This window comes from Rosa rugosa, chromosome 6, assembly GCF_958449725.1.
Source record: "Rosa rugosa chromosome 6, drRosRugo1.1, whole genome shotgun sequence".
NCBI lineage: Eukaryota > Viridiplantae > Streptophyta > Magnoliopsida > Rosales > Rosaceae > Rosa > Rosa rugosa.
The window spans coordinates 22,396,980-22,417,442 of NC_084825.1; the positions used below are offsets into that span (position 1 = coordinate 22,396,980).

The window sequence follows — 20,463 nt, forward strand, 5'->3', positions numbered from 1 at the left end:
CGGCAGCGGTTCAATTTTTCCGGTGGCCGGTTCAGGCTGTTTCCGGCCGGTTCTGGCGGTTCTGAAACCGGTTCTGGGCTTCTTGGATCAAGGGCTTTGATATGTGCTAGGGTTTGGAGGTTTTTTGTAGGTTTGGAAAAATGGCTTTAATCGGATTATGAACTTCCTCTATTTTGACAATTTCGATTCTAATTCTAGAGCAATTTCGTGCTGATAACGTGTTTGAGGACAAGCATAAATTGACAGAAATATAGAGAGAGTAATAATTCAGAGAGAATGGAGATTCATGTGTGTTTATTCATCTCATACAAGAGGGTATTTATAGGAATACATAGCTAGTGTGAAAGCTCTAAGAGAAACTCAATTTGGTAACAATCTTCTCTTGTTGATTGAGGGCTGCAGCTCCACATACTTGCATTCAATGATGAAATTTGCCATGCTTGTTGCCCTTTGGCATAAAGCTTGTCACACAAGTCTCTATACCTATATTATACACTCAAGTACCTTATCTATACACTCAAGTGCCTATTTATACATGATATAGACATTTATACTATGACTCATATATACTACAATATGATTCATGTATACTACAACACAGATAACTTTTTCTTGGTAAACCTTATTCTGACAAAAGTTGGATCTGTTAATCTTGGGATCCCCCTTATTTAGTGTGCTGAAATTGCACTTGGTATCCGGCATTCTTAGCATGCTAAGATTGCAAAAATTAGAAAATTGGATTCATCCACTATATTATTGAAGTTCTCAACAGTAAATGGAACACAGGAACAAGATTGAGGTGCACTTTGGGACACACATGATATTTTCATCCATTCTGCCACATTTGCCAGTGTTTAGTCTCAGAGGCAGCTTCATTAAGCAGCCAGTTTCCTATCTAACTCAAAACTTTTAAAGGTGTTTTGGTATTTGATTTAATGGAAATTATCATCTCCTACCTCTTACTCTTGAAGAAAAATTGTTTTCCGTCCCAATCAACTATAATACCTTTGAGAGTTCATAAAAAATAGAGGGGTGATAACAGGATGTAGCTACAGGATAAACTTGTGAAAATTGCCCTCTACATACTCTGCCTCTCTTTGGGGCTGTTTTATGATTAATGATTGTCCACCAAGCTGGGATTATGGATTTTACTATTGAATATGATTCTAGTCCAGTTGGTCTCGAAACTTATAAGCGAGTCTCACCCTCTATATACCTTAATCAATGGCTGCAGGTCCCTGTTGTCTGCTGATTGGAATTGTCAATTGGTTCATGTTTATCAAGAGCCCCATATTCTTCAAGATTCCCATTGTCTATCCCAGGGTTACTTGCTGCTGCTTCTGCTGGTGCCTCCCAAGTGTGGTGATTTATTTTTATTTTTAATTTGTTGTGTTTGGGTCTTTTACCCTCTTTGTATCAAGAAAGAAAAAGTGAGGTAAAGCCTATTGACCAAGTTTTGTTTAATTTTTGATTGAAACATTCCAATTATTGTTAACTGAAACGTCCTGAATCTTTTGTAGTTTACTGGTTTAATAGAATTGTGATACATATCAATTCCCCTTTGGTTCTGGTATGAGTTATATTCAGGGTTCGGGTTGGGCAATTAATATGAAAAAGGATTGGCAATGTGCCATGCAGGTCTGGGTTATACCACTTCATTTTTTATTATAATTTTTAGTTTCGACTGCATGGGAATTGATGCAGTAATAGTCGAATGGGAATTTCACAGTTGAGACTTTGAAACATTTTCCTGGGTGCTTGTGGCTAAAAACTTGCTTCAAATATTTAAAGTAAAACAAATTACTTGACATCTTCGCAGCATAACTAATGAGGTGTGATAGCATTGAACTAAGCAATCTATTCTTTACACCATGTTTATCATCCCTGCTATATATGTTCTCTGTTTCATAGACATGATAACTTGAATGGCTTGTGCCTGTGATCTGTCATATCTAGTGCAAGCCAAAGAGAAATGTTTATGGTGCACCAAATTTACTGCAGTAGTAGTTTTACTGTAGTATATTGAAAAGAAAACAAAATCACGGGGTTCTTAATGACAGAACTTTACTTAAATTCTTCAATAAGGTTCAATTTAAGTTGAGAAAAGTTACTTTTTTATTCTAAAGATTTGGTTAGAGTTTACATTTTGAATTTTGCGGGAGAAAATTAGGCAGAAAATATGGTGCTGTTGAAATCAGAGCAGGGCTATTCATCAAGGTTTTGGTGGGTGATGCAGAAACCCGTTTGATAAAATCCGTCTTAACACGTGTCTTGAAAGAAGAGGCAGTCCATTGGATTTTCCGAATCAGAGCTCTGCAAACAATGGTATATGTTTTCACTTTGGTTATTTCCACTTTCCTAGTGAATAAATACACATAAACTGCATGAAGTGTTAAATTAACATCTGAATAGTGAAAGCAAATTTAACATAATTAAAGATATGCTGGACTAACCAAATAATGAAAGCGGGTTTATCTGTGACTCTATGTGGACTCTCCCACAACAAATCATTGGCGGCGGCTAAGGCCTTAGGCAGTGATCATATGCTCTATAGGCATCCCGGTTCCAGTCAGTACATCCCTTATTACACGTAATTCAGCTAAAACTTCCCCAATCTCCATTCGCGCTTTGGGCAAATGCACGGAACAAGCAACTCCTATCCTAGCAATGGAAATAAGGCACTCTTCAACTCTTTGTGTTTCATCATTTTGGACATCACTCCTATTGCTTGCGGGATTTGTACTAGTGCTGCTTTCCTTTTCTTGAAGAAGCACCGGATCACATATTTCTTTCACACGTTCAGGCAAAGCCATCAGAACAAAGTTGTGCAAGTTCTTGTCATCTCTAAACATGTTGTCTGTTGGCCTCTTACCAGTAAGCATCTCCAGTAACAGGATTCCATAGCTATATACGTCCCCATATGTTGACACCGCACTTCCCATGCCATACTCTATAAATTATTTGCAAGAAAGCATTCATATAGTCATCAACTAAAGAAACAGTTACATTTTCTTGTAAATCAGGAAGAATTTGAAGCATTGGTCAATTCAGTATTACCTGGGGCAATATAGCCAATGGTACCCCTTATCGAATTGGAAGGGTTCTGCACTGAAGGGACTGGACAAGAAGTATCTGGGAGGTAGGTTGCTAACCCAAAATCACAAACACAGGCAGTCATGTCATTTTCTAGGAGAATGTTACTCGGCTTCAAATCACAGTGAACTATTGGGACGTGAAAGCGATTGTGCAAGTAATCCAGAGCACTAGCTACGTCAATGGCAATCGTTACCCTTTGAAGAAGATTCAAATGAAGCAGCACAATTGGGGCCCCAACCACTCTTTCAGCTGAATAGTGTAACCATTCATCTAGATTTCCATCCAACATGAACTCAAAGACCAAAGCTTTGAATTCGTTCCCTTGAAAATCAATACTTGAGCAAGCAGTCACTAGTCTGACAAGATTCCGGTGCCTTATGCTTTTCAGCACTTCACATTCAGATATGAAACTTCTAGAAGCTCTTGAACTCTGAAGATTGAGTACTTTCACAGCAACAATTCTTTCTTCAGGCTGATCAAGAACTCCCCAGTACACAGAACCAGAGCTACCGGAACCAATTAAATTCTGAGAAGAAAAGCCATCAGTTGCTTTCAGGAGATCTCTGTATGACAATTTTAAGAATGAAACATCCAATGATGGTTCTGAAGATGACTCAACTCTTGATTCTCTTGATCTATAAAGGAGCACAAAGTACAATAACCAAATAACTCCAACGGCCCCAGAAGAAATTATGAGAACAGCCAGCTTATAATGTATTAATGCTTTAGCTGGCTTAGGCGGCTTCCTAGGTTGATCGGGGGTGATACTGGTACATATAGGCAATCTTAACTGAGGTATACCTCCACAAAGTCCTCTGTTTCCCATGAGAGAAACCGCACTTGTATTCCTGAAAATTCCTTCAATGGGTACTTCACCTTCAAAATCATTAAATGAGAGGTCTAAATTCTGCAAGAAGGGGAACCTCTGCAAATAATTGGGAATTTTTCCAGAGAAGCTGTTACAAGAGAGGTTGAGATCTCCAATCCCTCTCAACGAACTTAAAAATTGAGGAATTCCCCCCTGCAACAAGTTTCCATTGAGGTTCAAACTTTCTAAGCTTAAGCATGCCCCTAAACCTAGTGGAATTTCCCCAAATAATCTATTTTGAGCAAGATTCAAGGAACCAAGATTATGCAAAGAACCTACTTCATTGGGAATATAACCACTAAGGTGGTTACTGGATAAATCCAAAACTAGTGACAGGGATGATAAACGGAAGACTTCTTGCGGAATAGGTCCGATGAGATGATTTTGAGAAAGAACCAATTCTAACAAATTCTTGCACTGACCAAGACTTTGTGGTATGCCACCTTGCAAGTTGTTTGACTGGAGAACTAAGCTACTTAACAAAGTTAGGTTTCCCAGACAAGATGGGATAGTACCTGATAGATGATTATAACTTAAAAACAGATCGTACAATCTACTTATCTCACATACTGAATTTGGTATGTTGCCTGTCAATAGGTTTTCCTTTAAGCTTAGTACTCCCACGTTGAGGAGATTTCCAATCCCAATAGGAATGCTTCCGCTTAGCTGATTCCTTCCTAAGCTCATTACCTCGAGGTTTCTTGAGAGATTGCTGATAGATTCAGGTAGCACTCCTTGAAATTTATTCCCACTAATATCCATAAGTTCTAAACTGGTACAATTAACCAGAGAAGAGAGAAATTCCAAGTCATCATCCTCATTTCCAAGAATATTATCATCAATTTCCAACCGAACCAGATTGGACAGTCTTGCCAGACTAGGGACTTTTCCGGTAAAAATATTATCAGAGATCCCAAATAGTGAAAGGTTGGATGCGTTTGAGATCGTAGATGGAATTGGTCCGCTGAAGCTGTTCATTTGGAACTGAAAGATTTGAAGGTTTGGAAATATTGTGTAGCCCAACCCTGAAGGAAGAGTTCCATGAAATTGGTTTCCAATCACAGAAATGTTTTGAATTGAAGAAAGGTTGTATATGGAGGGAGGGATGGTACCAGAAAATCTATTTGTACCCAATGCAAGAACTCTTATGCTTTTCAATTTCCCAAGGCTATTCATGAGGCCACCTTGCAGATTATTTCCTTCCACAGAAAGAATCTCAAGAGAAGAAAGATTTCCAAGGGAAGGGGGAATTTCCCCTGATAAATTGTTCCTGCGCACATTAAGTTCTTCAAGCTTCAACAATGAGCCAATTTCTATTGGAATTTTGCCAGTAAGATGGTTAGTAGCCAAAACAAGAGATTGGAGATTAGAACAATGTGATATATTGATGGGGATATAACCTCTGAACAAGTTGTACCCGAGGTGTAGTCCCTGCAGCCGGGACAATCGACCAACTTCTTGAGGGATGGTGCCGTGGAAGCTATTGTTTTGGAGATTTAATGTCCTGAGAAAGCTCAAGTTTCCGATGTGTGAAGATAGGGTACCCGTCAGCTGGCTTGACTGGAGGTCCAGAACCGTGACTCTCGGGTGTCTTCGGCCGCAAGTAATCCCTCGCCACTCATCACATAAGTTGGAGGAATCACTCCAGGAGCTAAGGATGCCCAGAGGATCACTGACAATTTCAGATTTGAAGGCAAGCAAGGACAGTCTTTCCACCTCATTTCCTCTCAGATTTGAAGAGGCCAAAGTGATGATCATCAGGGGAAACAGTTGCATGAATACTGACCAAATCCTCACACCCATGGATGAGATCTCCATTAATTTAAGCCACAAAGTATAGCTCAAATTTTTTAATTGGGAGCCAGAGTTTAAAATGAAAAAGTCTGGCAAGGTTTCTCAAGTTGCTGTGAAGACTGGAGAGAAAGAAAAAAAAATGGTGAATAGCTTGATTCTATAGGCCAGAGATTTGCCAATCTTATCATAAACAAAGTCATCCGTGGAAAAGGGGGCACTAATTCCACACCAGGTTTCTTTCCTCCATTGAATTTTCAAACATATACAGTACGTTGACTCAAGTCTTCAGCAGGACTAATGTGTTATAGAAACATAGCCACATATGTGGTCGGAAATTGACCAAAGACTGAAATCAAGGGTAAAAAAACGTGTAGAACACGAAGAGGGGTGATGAAGTATGTTACTTTACGCGTCCCTGATAATGGGCAGAGTTGCTGAAAACAGAGGAAGTTGCCGGAAACCCCGAAGAGCTTTAAATCCTTGATTCTCTTTCATAATTTTTTTTCAAAGAATTATGAGGACAATACCAACTTCTAAAAATTATTAAAAATAGTTTAAAGAATTATAAGGACAATACCAACTTCTAAAAATTATTAAAAATAGTTTTGTTGTAAGAAAAATGAAAAATCCATCGTGACGACGTCCAGTTTAGAATATTATTTGATAAACATTATTCAAATTTGACAAATCATTGACCAGGACCTCTTTATTTGGGCTTATGTGCCTATTTTGCTGGGGTCTTAGGTATCTCTTGTATTTGGCTTGATTCTTTAGATCTTCTAATACAATTATTGACTGAAAAAAGGAAAAGAAAAAAAAAAAGTAGTCCCAACTCCCAAATATGTCTATTAATTTTATATTGTCTCTCAATTGGAATGAATTCCACAATATGCCATTTCGCTACTACCTTTGTCTATGTTCCCTGCATTTTACTTGGTTGTGTAACACGATATCTGCAGGTTTGTTGACTACTTATTTTGATGTTTGTGGACTGTTTATTTTCTTGATTGTCTTTCTTGTTAAGATCTAGTGTTACAAGCCAATACAAGTTAACACTAAAGAGTGGTAGAACTTTAGGACTGTTTACAGTACATCAGAGTTGGATTTCATGGTCAATTGGTGTAACTTTACTTAATAAATTATCCTTATCGATCAAGTGAGTTGGAGGTGAATAATTTATAGAAAACCGAGTGTTGGCCTTCATTGTTGGATACATATTGTTGGCCTTCAGCATCTCATCCTGATATTGGCCTTCTTCCTCTAATCCTAATATGCCACCCCTTCATTGTTGGACTGAAGAGAGTTAAAAAATAAAAAATAAAAATTTCGATGAGTAAAAAACAAAAAAACATTGGATGGAATGAGCACTACAAAACTTTGTCAGTCCTATCATAAAGATAGTCATCCGTTTTTTATTCATTGACTCATTCCACGAGCTTCACTTTCAATCCATACGTTTTCTTTCCTCCATTGAATTGTCAAACATATACAGTGGACTCGAGTCTCCAACAGAACTGATGAGTTATAGAAAAATCAGATGAGGAATGTCAATCAGCTAACTGCACCTGTCCTTGATCTTTTTTTTTTTTTTTTGGTGACTTGTCTAAACATGCAAAGATTCAGAAATTTCGCTGTCCCATCAATCATTAATGTAAGAACAATCAGCAGGTTGCCATAACCTTATCGGGCCCATGCAAACTCTTCAATGAACCACTCACTCACGTGGTATATAGTATGGAGTTGAATTAAAAGGCTTTCAAAGTACGTAGTCCGTGTGATCCTCTTTTTCCGTTTTAGTCTAATTGGTCAACAAAAAGGGAAATTTTTAAGAACAGTACACGACATATAGGTGACTCCGAACTTCAGTACATTAAGTTTAAAAACAATCATTTCGGTACATGAACTTGAAATCTCGACCCAAAATATATACATGCCGTTATATTCTCCGTTAGTCTTATGTAATTATCCATTTTTTAAAGGGTAATTCTGTAATTGCCCTCTTTTTCACAGGGTAATTCTGTAATTGCCCTCTCTCTCTCTCTCTCTCTCGCAGAAACAAACTAGCTAGCAGCCTAGCACTTTTCATCCTCCCAACCTAGCATCGACCCATTGGCCGGCGGCACCAAGCAGCACCGCCGCTGCTCCGCCCTGCCTGGGTCCCGATCCATAGTGCACTTCATCCCAAACGCCTCCCTTTTCCCACACCACCGGTCTCAACACTCCACCCACAGCTACCCACAAATCCACCATGGTCAACACCAGACCTCAAGCCACACGCCAAATTGTCGCCAACCACCACCCAATCGATCCATTAATCTCGTCCCCTCTCCCCTAACAGCGACATGTTCCTACCCAGACCCGAGGATGATCTAGTCCCTCTCCGATCTAAAACCCATTCTCTTAAAAAAAAAAAAAAAAAATCCTACAGCAGCTCCAAGAAAGTGTCGAACTCCTCATCAAGTTCATCCGGGTCGATTGTATCCGCCTGGGAGAGCCAGAGGTCCATTCCAGCCGGTATCTTGGGCCTGAATCGGTAGTACCAAACCCCAATCAGAAACACATACAGAAACCCAGTCGGGATTATCAAATCCGGGTACCAAACCAGAACCAAATACAACATGTGCACCAAAACCGTCGTCACCGAGTTCCTCCACCTCTGTATATCATCCAACCACTTCGCTAACCCGACCAACCACGCCAGCATCGCCACGATCCGAAACCAATTCGCTTTGCTCTTCCTCATGATCCACATGTGTGAGTTAGCATCCAACATGTACCGCACCACCTCCGGCCCTAGAGGCGGCTCAGAGCGTGCTAGCCATGCGGCCAACATGGTCGGGTTTGCTGTGCTTGAATGGGGAGGGGGGAGGGGGGAAGAGAGAGAGAGAGAGAGTTTGCTGGGTTTGAACGGGACGAAAGAGAGAGAACAATACTCTTTTTTTATTTATTTTTATTTAAATTTCTCTCTCTTCATTAATTATTAATATTAATATTTAATAATATTCAATTAATACTAAATTAAGAAGTGACTGATTTATCCCTTAAAGTTTGACGGAAATCACATTGACTAACGGAGAATGTAACGGCGTGTATATATTTTGGGTCGAGATTTCAAGTTCATGTACCAAAATGATTGTTTTGAAACTTAATGTACCAAAGTTCGGAGTCACCTATATGTCGTGTACTGTTCTTAAAAATTTCCCCAACAAAAACAACACATTCTTGATTCTTATTAAATTGGAAAGGGGGTTAGTATAAAATTTTTGAGATATTGTTTTTCTATAGTATCTGTATGCTTCCAAAGTGTCATTTATATAGTGATGGGGCTGGGACAATCAGCCGGAGAGGGCAGGGCAAGTTGTGTAACACACCATTGTCATAGTATTTGCAAAACTCCAGTAATCTTGTCTACTTCTTTCTTTTTAACAATAGAGAAGAGACGAAATAAGATCTTCATGCAGGAATTGATATCCACCTAACTTAGGACTCCATTTTTTTTTTTGGTGAGCTTCACCAATATGTGGCAATCAATCTTTCTATAAATTTTCCATTTTGAATTTGACATGTTTTGATTGCTAATATGAAGTGAGCATATAGTGCACACTGTACCATAGACAGACTGTTTCCCAACATTGCAGCGGTCTGCATGGTTTAGTCGCCCCAGAAAATAATTCAGTGAGGAAGATAGTGGAATATTGATGTCTATGTTGAGATTGGTGTTCATTCTCATGCAAAAAGAAGTAATGACCCACAAGTATTAATGTGGTAACTATATTTGACAATTGACATGTTGGTGTAGAAAACGTTGTTGCATATATATTTCACACAGCTAGTGCATATATGGGTAGATTGGCATGGTGAGGTATGTGAATGTATTAATTGTTGTAGGCTATTAATGGTGGTAGCATGGTGAATGAAGACTAGCTTGGACTTTGTTGCCACCCACTTCTCCGAAACTTCTGCTATCCACTTCGGGTGGTTATCCACATGGGCCTCTTTGTCATTGATCTGTTACCTGCACAAATTTAGTGCTCAATTTAAAACACTATCAATGGAGTAAGAATAAGTAGAGATCGTTTTCAACCGGAGATTATGGACTTATTATTCCTGCAAAATAAAACGTTAGATAAAAGAAAACAAAGTTATATAATTACTTATTTACGAATTCAAAAAGTACAAAGAAAGGGGATTTAGGATTTAATTTCTAAACTACAAATAATTAACTATATACAGGTGACTCACCAAAACAAAGAATCAAATAAATTTATATGAATGGAACAAAAATAGATAGAGTTGACTATTACTAACAAGTTGGCAAGGTTTCAAAGCACAAATCACGAATCAAAACATGTTATAGCAAGGAATTGATCAAGAACATAGATGAACGCATACAAAGTCCTTATTACTTTCCTTAATTAAACTAACTAGATGAACGCACCATAGTTAATCCTATTGAGCATGCAATTACTAGTGGTAGCTAATCACTGACAAGAACACTTTCAACGCATTAAGCACACATGGAAGTTTGATCAATTCAAATAAAACACACAAGTTGGAACGTCATAAATGTATGCAAGACTCATTGTTGATTTACCTAAGGAACTATAGGTTTTCCACTTCAATTATTAAGACCTAGAATGCTAGCATATCTTAATATGGATTCAATTACATACTCATCGATCAAAGTCTACATCCAAAGATCAATAAACAAGCAAACGATGCTCTATTAGTACAAAACCAACAATCATGCATAACAAGTTGAAATCACAATTTATAACTTTGAAAACCTAAAGCCTAAAACATGCTTCAGAGTATTCGAAAACTACATATCTAAAATCAATTCTTCATCCTCACATGAAATCGCAAATCATATTCGATTAAAACCAAAATCAAATCCGAAATTAGTTTTACAAAGAAACGAAACCGAAAACATAAAAAGATGTTCATGGTTATACTTTTAAAATCTTCAAAAACGCAAGAAGCTTCAAAGGTGGTGGAATCAATGAGAATCACGGAAAGGATGCTTGAATGGAGATGGGGATACTCACGGTCTTGAACTTTGAAGAATGGAAGATTACTGAAATATTGAGAGAAGAAGGGGGCGAGTTTGTGTTTATGATTCTGAATTTTGTGGTGGTGTTTGACGTCTCACAATGCCTCCTATATATAGTGCACGACATGCTTGGGTATCGAGGTTGATTTCTACTTCAATGACATCATTCAACCAATCAAAATATTTCTTAAGAGGTAGAGAATAATCTTGAATCTTCTTAAATATCTTCTTTGCCAAAATTACTATGTATCTTCTCTAAAATTGGTCTTCATTCAACTCGTATGCAATCAGGAAACCTTCATTGATAAATATTCTATTTATTTTCTTTTCTATAATTCACACGAATTAGATATTCTTCCAAACTCTCCCAAATTGAACCTTTGCCAAAATCTTCTTGTTATTTCCTTTATTTCTCACGGAAAAAATTAATAGTTATGGGACAAGGATTCCTCTTTGACATCCAGACCACTGAAACTCATATGCACGTCACATGCTTTAATCTTTTAGCCAGGCTTCTTCAACTTGGATAATTTCGAAACCCATCTTCAATTGTGACGCAAACCTTGTCATCTAGAACATTCTTGTACATTCTTGAGTCATCTTGAAGTCACAACATCTCCTAGCCTTTCTAGGTATCCTAGTATCATCAGGACTCCTAATGCAATAAGGTTTCCTAGTCTAATTAGGACTCTTTTTTTCCGGGATGTTCTGGAAACTTCTTGAACTCTCTTTGTGTTATAGGGATTCCCAGTCATATTAGGTTTCCTTTTCCTGGTAGGAATAGATTTCCTTATCCAACTGGGATTCTGTCATTTGTCATTTCTGATCATCATTTCCACGAGCTCACTCCTAGTGACTCAGGATTCCTACTTCAACTGGGATTCCTTCTCCTAATTGGATTGGGAAAACTTCATTTCTCCATTTTTTTTCTTTATGCGCAAAATAACTCTTTATCTACCTTTACAGACTCAAAAGTACCTAAAAACACTAAACTAAGTCAGAAATGATAATGTTAAGAGAATAACCAAGTAAAATGTGAACATCAAAATCATAGTCAATATTGCTCCTATCAATTTGTGGCTGAGCAGAACTGGAGCAAATCTGGAAGAATGGAAGACGTTTCCTTTGTCGTCTACCAAGGAGAGAATGGACCCATTCTAACACAAAGGATAGAGTGAAGCGTTTTTTACTGAGCCTGACATTCATTTTTGGTCTTCATCTGCTAAACGGCGTGTGTAAATCACGCACTGTTATCCCCCAGTTGGATAATGGATACCCACCTTGGGTGGTCAGCAGACGCTCTCCTGGTGGGTTGTGCATGAGAGTGAGAGGGGAAAAAATTCTCTTAGGTGAGATATTGTGTTCTTGGGTATTATTCTATGAGTGACGGTGTACAAGGGATTTGAGATTTGGGTTATGAGATTTAACTTATGTCTCTTGTACTAGTTTTATTCTCATAGTGAAAGAGCAAATATCTTAGGTGGACATTTGCAAGAAATTTGCCTAACCACGTTAAATCTCGTGGCAACTATTTTTCATCCTTGTTTGTTTATTCTACTTTATTGTGATGTAGTTGCGGAGTGTGTCTAATCCTAAATCTCGGTCCGTTTGTGGGATTAAAATGTCAACAGTCTATGGTTTAGAATTGCCAGCTGATCAGGTCTGTAATACTCTTTAACTGTGCCATGAATTGTTGGATGTCTTATATGGTTTACCATCACTTGTGGATTAGCCATTTTTTTTTTTTTTTTTTAAAGGGGTTTGGAACCCAGCCTAGCTGGGAGGCTCAGCCCCACGCCCGATTCCATTTATTGAATTAATACTTTGCAACCGGGGGGGGGGGGGGGGGGGGACAGAATACCTGAACCTCATGCTACATTAGAAAGATTACAAACATCCTCATAGAGAACATCCCGAATAATAACAGGAGTCTCATCTAACCATACATCAGAAATATAATTAAAACTAGCAAGGTGCGCTAACCTGTTGGCTACACCATTTGCTTCACGGAAGATGTGACTAACCTGACTTGAGTGAAAAGATGTCAAATATGACTTACAATCATCGATAATACGCCCACTGTCAGATCTATCTTCCACCTAACGCTGTAGAGCAGTGACAACAAGGGAACAATCGCTCTCAATGTCAATAACGGTCATGTCCTGATGGATTGCCAATAAGAGCCTAGCCCTACATGCTTCAGCCTCCTTATGTAAAGCAGATGAAGCATGTGGGAAATACCGAGCCAGAGCTGACAAACACATACCATTTTCATCACGTATCACAACTCCCACTCCACCATCACTATAATCAGCCCGGTAGCTCCCATCCACATTCACTTTCAGACGCCCACTAGGAGGGTTCTGCCATTTGGTCTTTTCCCTTTTACCTTTCGCATTTCCATGCACATGAAGTTGCTGATATTCCTCAAGAAATTTACTAGCCCATTGAGCAGCATTAGATGCACAGAAGAAATTCCCATTCCACAAAACATTATTTCTTTCAGACCATATGACCCAAAGTGCCATGAAAAAAGCACAACATTTGTTACCATCCAATTTATCAATGACGTTCAACACCCAACCCTCCACGCATGAAGCAGCCACCTTCTTGGCCAAAAGGCCCAATTTGGTACACACCCAAAAGCATGTGGTAACACCACAATCTCTGAACAGGTGTAATCCATCTTCTAATGCATGATTACAAAAAAGACAATTACTATCAAGAAGACTAACCTTGTTTTCAGTCTTTCGTAAGTTGAGAGTTATTTAATTCCATGAAATCTGTGATCACTCAGCTTGCATTTTCCCTTTACCAGTTGAACAATCTTCTCTGTTTCCTAAACAAAAGAATTCTTGCATTGCTAATGGTTGCCCCATTGAATCAGCTGGTAAAGAATTCTTACACCCTGTAGTCTCAATTACCCTCACTTAGTGGAATTTGATTGTGTTAACTTCGTCTCAAATACCAGTTTTCTCAATTCATATTGTCTAACAGTTGTAATGAATTCCACAATATATAGGAGCTGATCCTGATTCGATAGTATGTACTGCAAGAAGACAATATATGCACTAGGGGAACTCCCTCCTATCATGTCTTTCATTATTAGCTGAAACATTCTTATATCTTTTTATAGTGCTTAATAGAATTGTGGTTTATATTACTACCGTTTGGTTCTGGCGTCACTGTGTCAGTGATTCATTTTCATCTTAATTGCTGGAATATTGATATGAAAGAGGAATTGAGTTTGGAATTAAATTCTCTTTGGTGCATTTAGGAAAATCGAAGAGAAGGAAAAAGAAAAAGGGAAAAGCATGCAAATGGACAGAGTGAGCAAATCAAAGAGTGTGACAGTATATTCAAGCTTGTGTCCTGGGTACTGCTAAGGGAAAAACTTAATTAAGCAATTCCACAGTGCTTCTGTTTAAAGATTTCCTTGAAAAAAAGTGCTTCAACATTTTCAAGAAATTATGCAAGGCATGGTGAAATACCAAAACTTTAAGAACTTTAGCTAGCTTGAAGCAGGCATTATAGAGAGGCAAACAAGGAGACTGGGTTTGTAAAGAGTGAGGTGGTGTATGATGATCATAAATATATACTTGTTATTGAATCTACTGTATATAGTATATAAGGGATTGAGACACAATTGGTCCTGAAATCTAAGTTCCCAGACAAGTAACATTCTTAACAAATGGCCAGTGACTCATTCTTAATGACATAACTTTACTCGATCGACTTCTTCAACAAGATTCAATTTGAGTTGAGAAATGTTTCTATTTCATTGGTTAGAGGCTACATTTGAATTCTGCAGGAAAATATTAGGCAGAAAATAAGGTTTGCTGTTGATATCAGAGAGGTGCTATTGAGGAGGTTTTAGTGGGGGATGCAGAAGCCCATTTGCTAAAATTTGTCTTAAAATGTGTCTTAGAAGAAGAGATTCGATTCTCAATTAGAACACCGCAAACAAAGGTATTCTCAGTTTGGTTATTTCTACTTTCCCTGTGAATAAATACAAATGACTGAATGAACTGTTTTAGTAACATCGATCTGAATACATTCTTGGGAGTTTTACATAATTAAATGTAATATTGTACTCACCAATTAGTGAAAGCTGCTTTATCCGTCACACTGTGTTGGACTGTCCCGCAACCAACTGTATCATTGGCAGCTAAGGCCTTAGGCAGTGATCATGTTCTCTCTAGGCATCCTGGTTCCAGTCAGCACATCCATGATTACACGTAGTTCTGCTAAAACTTTCCCAATCTCCATTCGCTCTTTGGACAATTGCGCCGAACAAGCAACTCCTATCCTAGCAATGGAAATAAGGCACTCTTCAACTCTGTATGTTTCATTTTGGACATTATTCCTAGTGCTTGTGGGATTTGAACTAGTGCTGCTTTCTTGTCCTTGAAGAAGCACCGGATCACATATTTCTTTCACACGTTCAGGCAAAGCCATCAGCACAAAATTGTGCAAGTTCATGTCATCTGCAAACATATCATCTGTTGGCCTCTTACCAGTAAGCATCTCCAGTAATAGGATTCCATAGCTATACACGTCTCCGTAGGTTGACACCTCATCTCCCATGCCGTACTCTATACATTATTTGCACAAAAGCATATTGGTTATGGTCATAAACTAAAATAAAGAAGTTGCGTTTTCTTGTTAATCTCAGGAAAAAATTTGAAGCATCAATTAATTCAACTTTACCTGGGGCAATATAGCCAATGGAACCCATTATCGAATTGGAAGAGCGTTCTACTGAAGAAACCGGACAAGAAGTGTTTGGGAGGTAACTTGCCAAACCAAAGTCACAAACACAGGCAGTCATGTCTTTTTCTAAGAGAACGTTACTGGGCTTTAAATCACAATGAACTATTGGGATGTGAAAATAATTGTGCAAATAATCCAAAGCACTAGCTATGTCAATGGCAATATTGACCCTTTGGATAAGATTCAAATGCACCTCCACAATGGGTAGCTCAACTACTCTGTCAGCTGAATCATGCAGCCACTCATCTAGATTTCCATGCATCATGTACTCAAAAACCAAAGCTTTGAACTCATTTCCTTGAAAATCAGTACTTGAGCAAGCAGTCACTAGTTTGACAAGATTTCGGTGCCTAATGTTTTTCAAGAATTGACATTCAGCTATGAAACTATTAGAAGTAGTTGCCTTTTGAAGATTGAGTACTTTGACAGCAACAATTCTTTCTTTTGGCTGATTGAGAACTCCCCAGTACACAGAACCAGAACTACCAGCACCAATCAAATTCCAAGAAGAGAACCCATCAGTTGCTTGAAGTAGATCTCCATATGACAACTTTAAGAATGAAATATCCAATGATAGTTCTGAAGTTGACTGAACTCTTGCTTTTCTTGGCTCAAGTACTCTTGCTTTTGTTAGCTCAACTCTTGCTTTTATTGGCTCAACTCTTGCTTTTCTTGGCTCAACTCTTGCTTTTGTTAGCTCAACTCTTGCTTTTCTTGACTCAACTCTTGCTTTTCTTGGCTCAACTCTTGCTTTTCTTGATCTATAGAGGAGCACAAAGCACACGGCCGCCACTAAGAAAACTCCAATTACCCCACAAAAGAATGAGATAATTGGTTTCAACTTGGAAAATGATTTTGGCTTATTTGAATTGGATCGATTGGAATTTGAGTTAGATCGATTGGAGATACATTTAGGCAAGTTCAACTGAGGTACACCTCCACAAAGTCGTCTGTTTCCCACGAGAGAAACCACACTTGTATTCCTGAATACTCCTTCATTTGGTACTTCACCTTCAAAATCATTAAATGAGAGGTTCAAATGCTGCAAGAAGGGGAAACTCTGCAAATAAACAGGAATTGTTCCTGAAAAGTTGTTACGAGAGAGGTCCAAACTTTCCAATTGTCCCCATCCCCTTAAGCTTTCTGCTGGAATCTCACCAGATAACCTATTTCCAGAAAGATTCAAAGAAGCAATATTAGACAAAGAACCTACTTCAATGGGAATGTTACCAGTAAATTGGTTATTGGATAAATCCAAATCCAAAACTTGTGATAAAGCTGATGAACCGATGACTTCTTGCGGAATAGAACCGTTAAGTTTATTTTGAGAAAGAACCAAAGATTGCAAATACTTGCATCGACCAAGACTTTTTGGTATGCCTCCTTTTAAGTTGTTTGACATGAGATCTAATCTGCTTAACAAAGTTAGATTTCCCAAACAAGATGGGATAGTACCTGATAACTGATTATGGTTTATAAACAGATTGTACAGTTTACTTGGCTTACATATTGAACTCGGTATAGGTCCCCTCAATAGGTTTTCCTCGAAGCTCAATTCAAACAAGTTGATGAAATTTCCTATCCCTGTAGGAATGCTTCCACGTAGCTGATTCCTTCCTAAGCTCATTACCTTGAGCTTTGTTGAGAAATTGCTGATAGATTCAGGTAGCACTCCTTGAAAATTATTCCCACTAATATTTACACGTTCTAAACTGGTACAATTACCCAGAGAAGAGAGAAAATCCAAGTCACCATCCTCATTTCCAAGATTATTATCATCCATTTCCAACCGTACCAGATTGGACAAAGTTGCCAGACTAGGGACCTTTCCGGTAAAACTATTATTAGAGATCAAAAACTGTGAAAGGTGGGATGCGTTTGAGATTGTAAATGGAATTGGTCCGCTGAATCTGTTCATTTGGAAATGAAAGGCTTGAAGGTTTGGAAATATTGTGCAGCCCAACCCAGAAGGAAGAGTTCCATGAAATTGGTTTCCAATCACAGAAATGTGTTCAATGGAAGAAAGGTTGTATATGGAGAGAGGGATGGTACCAGTCAATCTATTTGTACCCAATGCAAGAACTCTTATGCTTTTCAATTTCCCAAGGCTATTCATGAGGCCACCTTGCAGATTATTTCCTTCCACAGAAAGAATCTCAAGAGAAGAAAGATTTCCAAGGGAAGGGGGAATTTCCCCTGATAAATTGTTCCTGCGCACATTAAGTTCTTCAAGCTTCAACAATGAGCCAATTTCTATTGGAATTTTGCCAGTAAGATGGTTAGTAGCCAAAACAAGAGATTGGAGATTAGAACAATGTGATATATTGATGGGGATATAACCTCTGAACAAGTTGTACCCGAGGTGTAGTCCCTGCAGCCGGGACAATCGACCAACTTCTTGAGGGATGGTGCCGTGGAAGCTATTGTTTTGGAGATTTAATGTCCTGAGAAAGCTCAAGTTTCCGATGTGTGAAGATAGGGTACCCGTCAGCTGGCTTGACTGGAGGTCCAGAACCGTGACTCTCGGGTGTCTTCGGCCGCAAGTAATCCCTCGCCACTCATCACATAAGTTGGAGGAATCACTCCAGGAGCTAAGGATGCCCAGAGGATCACTGACAATTTCAGATTTGAAGGCAAGCAAGGACAGTCTTTCCACCTCATTTCCTCTCAGATTTGAAGAGGCCAAAGTGATGATCATCAGGGGAAACAGTTGCATGAATACTGACCAAATCCTCACACCCATGGATGAGATCTCCATTAATTTAAGCCACAAAGTATAGCTCAAATTTTTTAATTGGGAGCCAGAGTTTAAAATGAAAAAGTCTGGCAAGGTTTCTCAAGTTGCTGTGAAGACTGGAGAGAAAGAAAAAAAAATGGTGAATAGCTTGATTCTATAGGCCAGAGATTTGCCAATCTTATCATAAACAAAGTCATCCGTGGAAAAGGGGGCACTAATTCCACACCAGGTTTCTTTCCTCCATTGAATTTTCAAACATATACAGTACGTTGACTCAAGTCTTCAGCAGGACTAATGTGTTATAGAAACATAGCCACATATGTGGTCGGAAATTGACCAAAGACTGAAATCAAGGGTAAAAAAACGTGTAGAACACGAAGAGGGGTGATGAAGTATGTTACTTTACGCGTCCCTGATAATGGGCAGAGTTGCTGAAAACAGAGGAAGTTGCCGGAAACCCCGAAGAGCTTTAAATCCTTGATTCTCTTTCATAATTTTTTTTCAAAGAATTATGAGGACAATACCAACTTCTAAAAATTATTAAAAATAGTTTAAAGAATTATAAGGACAATACCAACTTCTAAAAATTATTAAAAATAGTTTTGTTGTAAGAAAAATGAAAAATCCATCGTGACGACGTCCAGTTTAGAATATTATTTGATAAACATTATTCAAATTTGACAAATCATTGACCAGGACCTCTTTATTTGGGCATGGGGTCTTACGTATCTCTTGTATTTGGCTTGATTCTTTAGATCTTTTAATACAATTATTGACCGAAAAAGGAAAAGAAAAAAAAAACGTAGTCCCAAATATGTCTCTTAATTTTATATTGTCTCTCAATTGGAATGAATTCCAGAATATATATGCCATTTTGCTACTACCTTTGTCTATGTTCCCTGCATTTTACTTGGTTGTGTAACACGATATCTGCAGGTTTGTTGACTACTTATTTTGATGTTTGTGGACTGTTTATTTTCTTGATTGTCTTTCTTGTTAAGATCTAGTGTTACAAGCCAATACAAGTTAACACTAAAGAGTGGTAGAACTTTAGGACTGTTACAGTACATCAGAGTTGGATTTCATGGTCAATTGGTGTAACTCTACTTAATAAATTATCCTTATCAAGTGAGTTGGAGGCGAATAATTTATAGAAAACCGAGTGTTGGCCTTCATTGTTGGATACATATTGTTGGCCTTCAGCATCTCATCCTGATATTGGCCTTCTTCCTCTAATCCTAATATGCCACCCCTTCATTGTTGGACTGAAGAGAGTTAAAAAAATAAAAAATAAAAATTTCGATGAGTAAAAAACAAAAAAACATTGGATGGAATGAGCACTACAAAACTTTGTCAGTCCCTATCATAAAGATAGTCATCCGTTTTTTATTCATTGACTCATAAATTTCCACGGGCTTCACTTTCAATCCATGCGTTTTCTTTCCTCCATTGAATTGTCAAACATATACAGTGGACTCCAGTCTCCAACAGAACTGATGAGTTATAGAAAAATCAGATGAGGAATGTCAATCAGCTAACTGCACCTGTCCTTGATCATTTTTTTTTTTTTTTGGTGACTTGTCTAAACATGCAAAGATTCAGAAATTTCGCCGTCCCATCAATCATTAATGTAAGAACAATCAGCAGGTTGCCATAACCTTATCGGGCCCATGCAAACTCTTCAATGAACCACTCACTCACGTGGTATATAGTATGGAGTTGAATTAAAAGGCTTTCAAAGTACGTAGTCCGTGTGATCCTCTTTTTCCGTTTTAGTCTAATTGGTCAACAAAAACAACACATTCTTGATTCTTATTAAATTGGAAAGGGGGTTAGTATAAAATTTTTAAGATATTGTTTTTCTATAGTATCTGTATGCTTCCAAAGGGTCATTTATATAGTGATGGGGCTGGGACAATCAGCTGGAGAGGGCAGGGAAAGTTGTGTAACACACCATTGTCATAGTATTTGCAAAACTCCAGTAATCTTGTCTACTTCTTTCTTTTTAACAATAGAGAAGAGGCGACATAAGGTCCATGCAGGAATTGAAATCCAGCTGACTTAGGACTCCCTTTTTTTTTTGGTGAGCTTCACCAATATGTGGCAATCAATCTTCCTATAAATTTTCCATTTTGAATTTGA

The 20,463-nt window shown here is 38.2% G+C and overlaps 3 protein-coding genes across 5 annotated transcripts; all 3 read right to left on the reverse strand.

Moving 5' to 3' along the window:
• Window positions 1–1,850: 1,850 nt before the first annotated feature.
• On the reverse strand, window positions 1,851–5,971 carry LOC133717985 (probable LRR receptor-like serine/threonine-protein kinase At3g47570). 3 transcript variants are annotated; one of them, XM_062144754.1, is made up of 4 exons: window positions 5,365–5,496; window positions 3,058–5,234; window positions 2,454–2,950; window positions 1,851–2,313 (listed from the first exon to the last, which is right to left on the reverse strand). In XM_062144754.1, exons 2-3 carry the CDS (start codon window positions 5,138–5,140, stop codon window positions 2,529–2,531), a joined length of 2,505 nt encoding a protein of 834 aa, XP_062000738.1. In that variant the 5' UTR covers window positions 5,141–5,234; window positions 5,365–5,496; the 3' UTR covers window positions 1,851–2,313; window positions 2,454–2,528. The 3 variants fall into 3 exon arrangements, with proteins under 3 accessions (XP_062000738.1, XP_062000737.1, XP_062000735.1); XM_062144753.1 differs by having other exon boundaries at window positions 1,855–2,313; window positions 3,058–4,989; window positions 5,077–5,971; XM_062144751.1 differs by having other exon boundaries at window positions 1,856–2,313; window positions 3,058–5,970.
• Window positions 5,972–12,910: 6,939 nt separating this feature from the next.
• LOC133716400 (uncharacterized) lies at window positions 12,911–13,690 on the reverse strand. Its single transcript, XM_062143112.1, has 2 exons — window positions 13,627–13,690; window positions 12,911–13,500 (listed from the first exon to the last, which is right to left on the reverse strand). Exons 1-2 carry the CDS (start codon window positions 13,688–13,690, stop codon window positions 12,911–12,913), a joined length of 654 nt encoding a protein of 217 aa, XP_061999096.1.
• Window positions 13,691–14,753: 1,063 nt separating this feature from the next.
• On the reverse strand, window positions 14,754–18,534 carry LOC133718634 (putative receptor-like protein kinase At3g47110). The gene is made up of 2 exons (XM_062145505.1): window positions 15,522–18,534; window positions 14,754–15,406 (listed from the first exon to the last, which is right to left on the reverse strand). The coding sequence occupies exons 1-2, from the start codon at window positions 18,340–18,342 to the stop codon at window positions 14,988–14,990; spliced, it is 3,240 nt and encodes a 1,079-aa protein (XP_062001489.1). The 5' UTR covers window positions 18,343–18,534; the 3' UTR covers window positions 14,754–14,987.
• Between the last annotated feature and the right edge of the window lie 1,929 nt (window positions 18,535–20,463).